Source organism: Elephantulus edwardii, unplaced genomic scaffold (genome assembly GCF_000299155.1).
Source record: "Elephantulus edwardii isolate Elephantulus edwardi_28Jun2011 unplaced genomic scaffold, EleEdw1.0 scaffold00234, whole genome shotgun sequence".
Lineage (NCBI taxonomy): Eukaryota > Metazoa > Chordata > Mammalia > Macroscelidea > Macroscelididae > Elephantulus > Elephantulus edwardii.
The window spans coordinates 2,895,613-2,900,750 of record NW_006399984.1 but is presented as its reverse complement, the minus strand read 5'-3'; the positions used below and the strand labels follow the sequence as shown (position 1 = coordinate 2,900,750).

General features: G+C 38.0%; 1 protein-coding gene across 1 annotated transcript in view; it reads left to right on the top strand.

The window, feature by feature from the left end:
- The window catches only part of CYFIP1 (cytoplasmic FMR1 interacting protein 1), a 206,542-nt gene that overhangs the window by 111,927 nt on the left and 89,477 nt on the right, over positions 1–5,138 (top strand). The window contains exon 23 of the mRNA XM_006898595.1: positions 3,008–3,095. Within this exon, the coding sequence (XP_006898657.1) occupies positions 3,008–3,095 (88 nt within the window). The remainder of the gene's footprint in view (positions 1–3,007; positions 3,096–5,138) is intronic.

Below are 5,138 nucleotides of genomic sequence, written 5' to 3'. Positions count from 1 at the left end.
CTTCTCTATCCATTTGTTTGTTGATGAGCACTTAGGTCATTTTCAACTCCTTGCTATTGTGAAAAAAGCCACGATAAACATGTGTGTGCATGTCAGTTATGGTCTCTTTGGGGTCTATTCCCAGTAGTGGAATTGCTGGCTCAAATGGTATGTCTATTTGCAACTTTTTGAGAAAGGGCCATATCCCCTTCCACAGTGTTTTCACCATTTTATACTGCCATCAACCAGTTTCTCCACAACTTTACCAGCATTTGTTGCTTGCTTTTCTGTTAAATTTTGCTATTTTGACTGGGGTGAAATGATATCTCTTAGTTGTTTTGAACCTCTGCCCATTTTTAATTAAACTTTTTATTTTTTATGTTTTGATGCTGTCTATAACATTTACAGATTAAGCCCTCGTCTTTTTTTTTTAAGCCGTAGTCTTTTCTTTCTTTTTTTTTTTTTTAATTTTTATTTTATTATTTCTGTGTGAGTGTACCGTCAAATCAGATCTTACTGGTACAGGAGAAGATTTTTCCCTCCTTCTCCAGCAGAACATCTGGTGGATTTGAACCGTGCGCCTCTGGGATTGTAGTTGCAGCTCCTTACCACTAGGCCACCAGAGCTCCCCTTTAGCCCTGGTCTTACAAGCCAAATAGTTTTTTCCTAATCCATAGATTCCCTTTCACTCTTTGGAAGAAGTCTTTTGATTGATAAAAGAATTTAGTTTGTAGATGATTCTGTTTGTTTTGTTTTTTTCCCTCTGGTATTTGATGACACAGCCTTGTTTGCTGAAACTTAGAAGGAGCTGAAGTGCTTGGTGAAGATGGTCAAGGACTGCAGCCTTCAATATGGATTGAAACACAACATCAAGAGAACAGATTCTCACCACTGGACCGAATGGTAACATCATGATAGGTGGTGAAGAGATTGAGATTGTTAATAACTTCGGCTTGCTTTGCTCCGCAATCAACACTCTGGAAAGCAGCAGCCAGGAAATAAAAATACAAATTATGCTGGGGAAATTCTGCTCTCAAGAACATCTCCAGAATACTGAGGAACAATGAAGTCCGTCTAGAGACTAAGGTGCACCTGATCCAAGCCCTGGTCCTTGCAGTTGCTATGCATCAAAGAGCTGAATAATGCCTAAGGGTGACCAACAACAAAAAAAAGAATGTCTTTGCATTGTGGAGAAGAGTATTCAACATACCATGAACTGCCAAAAGAACAAACAGATCTGTCTGGGAGAGGGTAAAACCAGGCTGCTCCTTTGAGGCATGGATTTTGAGGTTCCATCTCACATACTTTGGGCATGTAACGAAGAGGGAATAGTCCTTGTAGAAGTAAGTGCCTCATGCTTAGAAAGGTGGAGGGACAGCTCAGGAGAGGAAGAACCCAGGTGAGATGGATTGATAAGTAACTGGAATAATGGGGATAGATGTGTAAGCTCTGGATCACTATGAGTCACTAGCGACTCAATGGCACATACCTTTGTGGTTGTTGATGGGCCTCTAAGTTTGCTTCTGTTTTTTATTTGAAGATTTTGTCTTTTTGAGATTTATATTTAAATCTTTGATCCACCTTGAATTAATTTGCATACATACTATGAGGTACAATTCTTGTTTTTATTAGGGATACCTAGTTTTGCCAACATTAAATTAAATATTTTTCCCATTTAATGTTTTATGGACCTTTGTTAAAGATGCAAAGAGAGGTGAACAAAAACTAATAAATAGAGCTGGGTGAAGGAAAAGAAGATCAACTGCCTATAGAGGGATGGAAGTTTAGTAATTTTTTTCTGATTTCTTAATTCTGTTTCATTAGTGTATGTATCTGTCATTGTGTCACTAAGCTGTTTTGACTGATGTGACGGTGTAGGATGTCTTAACGTTGAAGAATGTGAGACCTCGTACTATGTTGTTCTTCAGAAATACTTACCATTTCCAAATCCTCTTTCCCTTCCATATGAAGTTAATAGTTAATTTTGCATCTTGAAATATGTAGGGAGAATCTGTATTAAGATTTCATTGTGTATTATAGGTAGGTTGATTTGGACAGTATTCACATTTTCAAAGCATCTTTGCTCATAGATAATCTTCTTATAGATATAAAGATACATTCCTGCTTTGTATAGATGTCTTTGTTTCTTACTATAGTTTTTGTGGTTTTATTTGTATAAGCTTCATCTCAGTTGCTGCATCAGTTTATCTCACCTAAGGTCTTCCTTTCTTGTGCTGTTCTCTCCACCCTTCCAAGCATGATGTCTTCGAGGGACTGACTGCTCCCTCCTTACAGCATGCCCAAATTATGTCAGATGGAACTTTCAGATTCTTGCCTCCAAGGAGTAGCTTGGTTTCACCCTCTCTAGGGTGAATCTATTCTCTTAGCAGTCCATGGTATGTTCAATAATCTTCTCTAGCACCACAACTCAAGGGCATCAATTCTTCTTCTATCATTCTTAGTCATTGTCCATTTCTCTGATGCTCAGCAAGTAATTTCAAAGACTATGACCTGGATCAGGTGTACCTTAGTCTCCAGACTGACATCATTGCTCTTTAGTATTCTGGAGAGGTCTATGACAGCTGATTTTCCCAATACAGTTTGTCTTTTGATTTCCTGGAATTTGGTCCCAACTGTATTGATTGTAGAGTCAAGCAAGTTGAACCTGTTAACAATCTCAATCTCTTCACTGTCATGATGCTACCAATTGTCCCAGTAGTGAGAATCTTTGTTTTCTTGATGTTGAGCTTCAGTTCATATTAAAGATTGCAGTTCTTGACCTTCTGCAGCAGATGCTTCAGGTCCTCCTCTGTTTCGGCAAGCAAGGTTGTGTCATCTGCATAACACAGGTTTGTTGATGAGTCTTCCTCCAATCTTGATGCCGCAGTCCTCCTTATATAACCCAGCCTTTCAGATGATTGGACTTTGGGTTGCCTATGCAACTTCTTCCCACTAAGTCACCAGAGCTCCGTATGTAAATGCATATAGAAATTTATTTATTTATTTGTGTGTGTGTGTGTGTTTTTAGGTTTGTTCGGACCGTGTTACCATTTTCTCAGGAATTTCAAAGAGATAAACAGCCTAATGCACAACCCCAGTATTTACATGGATCAAAGGTAGGTTACTTTTGGTTTTTAAGAATTTTTAGGTTCATAATGAAACATACTTTAGGTTTTTTTGTCTCAAATCGGGTACAGTATTAAAATTTGTAAGATAAATAACAGAAAACATGCTGTGTATAAAATTTAAACTTTTACCTTCTACTGTATTAGCACCTTCCTAAAAAGTAACAATACTTTATGGTCATCACAGGAGTCCAGAATTAAAGTTGCATAGTAGAGTGCACTTGGGGTGGGTGGGGAGGGGGGGTGGTTGGTCCAATGAAGGAGTTTTTCGAAGAGAGTAATGAACTGGGGAGGGGGGCAGGGGGCAGCGAGAAAAGTGCAATAGTGAATGAATAGAAATCCAAAATCTTTGTAAATGTTCATTAAAATTAATAAAATAAATTTTTTTTAAAAAAGTAACAATCATTTAAAACATTCATTAATCAACCAACCAGGAAAGACAAACCAAAACTTACGAAATTTTTATTAATAATTAACTTTATGCTTTAGTCTGTGTTCTCTTGAGGAGAAAAACTCGTGAATCATATTTATATATATACTGTTAGATGCCATCGAGTCAACTGCAACTCATCACAACCCTGTGGACAACAGATCGGAACTTTGTCCTATTTTGTACCATCCTCACAATTTCTGCCATGCTCTAGTCCATTGTTAATCACTGTTTCAAATCATTCCCTTGAGGGCTTTCATTTCTGTCCCCTCTTAACAATATGCCTAAAGTATGTGAGATCAGCTTTCACCATCCTTGCCTTTAACGAACACCTTCATTGTACTTCCTTCAAGATAATTAATGATATAATCAGTACTCTTCTCCATTATTATACTTCAGACATTCACCTTTGGTCTTCTTATTTATTGTCCAATTTTCAAATACACATGAAGCAATTTAAAATACTGTGGCTTGGAGCAGAAATACCTTAATGTTTAAACTTAAAGTTTTGCTTTTTAGCACTTTGGAGAGGTGTTATACAGAAGATTTTCCCATTGCAACACACTTTAAATTTTTTAAAACTTTTTAATACTTTTTTGTGTGTGTACTGTCAAGTTAGATCTGACCGGTACAGGAGGAGATTGTCCCTCCTCCAACAGAGCATCTGATGGATTTGAACCAATCTTTTGATTTTTTGACTGCTGCTAGCATACGTGTTGATTGTGGATGCAAGTAAAATGAGAATTCTGATAGCTTCAGTCTTTTCTCCATCTATCATTATGTATGTATGTACACAGATTTATATCGAGGAAATGCTAACATGGTTATTTTGTTAAGTGTCATTGAGTGGAGTATGACAAACAAACCTTATGAGCAACCTTATGAACAGCTCATATGAACCTTGCCCAATTTTGTGCCAGCCTTACTGTCTCTGATAGACTTTCTCTCGTAAGTCAGACACTGTGTCACTCTATCTTATTGAGAGTCTTGCTCTCTTTTACTGACCCGCCACCTTTCCAAACACGATGTCCCTTTCTAAGGAATAGCCCTACCTAACAAGATGCCCAAAGGATGGGGAAAGATGAAGCTTCTCTAACCTTGTGTTAAGGAACACTCTGGCCGAACTTTCTCCAAGACACATCCATTTGTGGTTTTGGTAGTCCATAGGACACTCGGCACTCAAGTCCAAAAGCACAGCTCAAAGGCATTGATCTTTATTCTGCCTTTCTTATTCATTGTCCAGCTCTCGGATGCATAGTTGATTGAAAGGACTGTGGCCTGAATCAAACACACCTTAGACTTTAGGCTTTCATTATTGCTGTTCAGTACTTTGGTGAGGTCGTTGACAGGTGACTTCCCCAGTGCTGTGTGTCTTTTGATTTCTTTTTTCTTTTTTTAATAATTTTTTCTTTCCTTTTTTTTTTTTTTACAGAGGTTTTGGATTTCCATTCATTCATTGCCGCAATTTTCTACCTTCCCACCCCTCCACACCAGCTCACTTCCCCCTCCGAAGGGAGAAAGAAAAAAAAAAGAAAAAAATTCCTTCATTAGTATACAATTCCCACATCCCTTCACCCCACCCCCCACCCCGAGTACACTTCTCT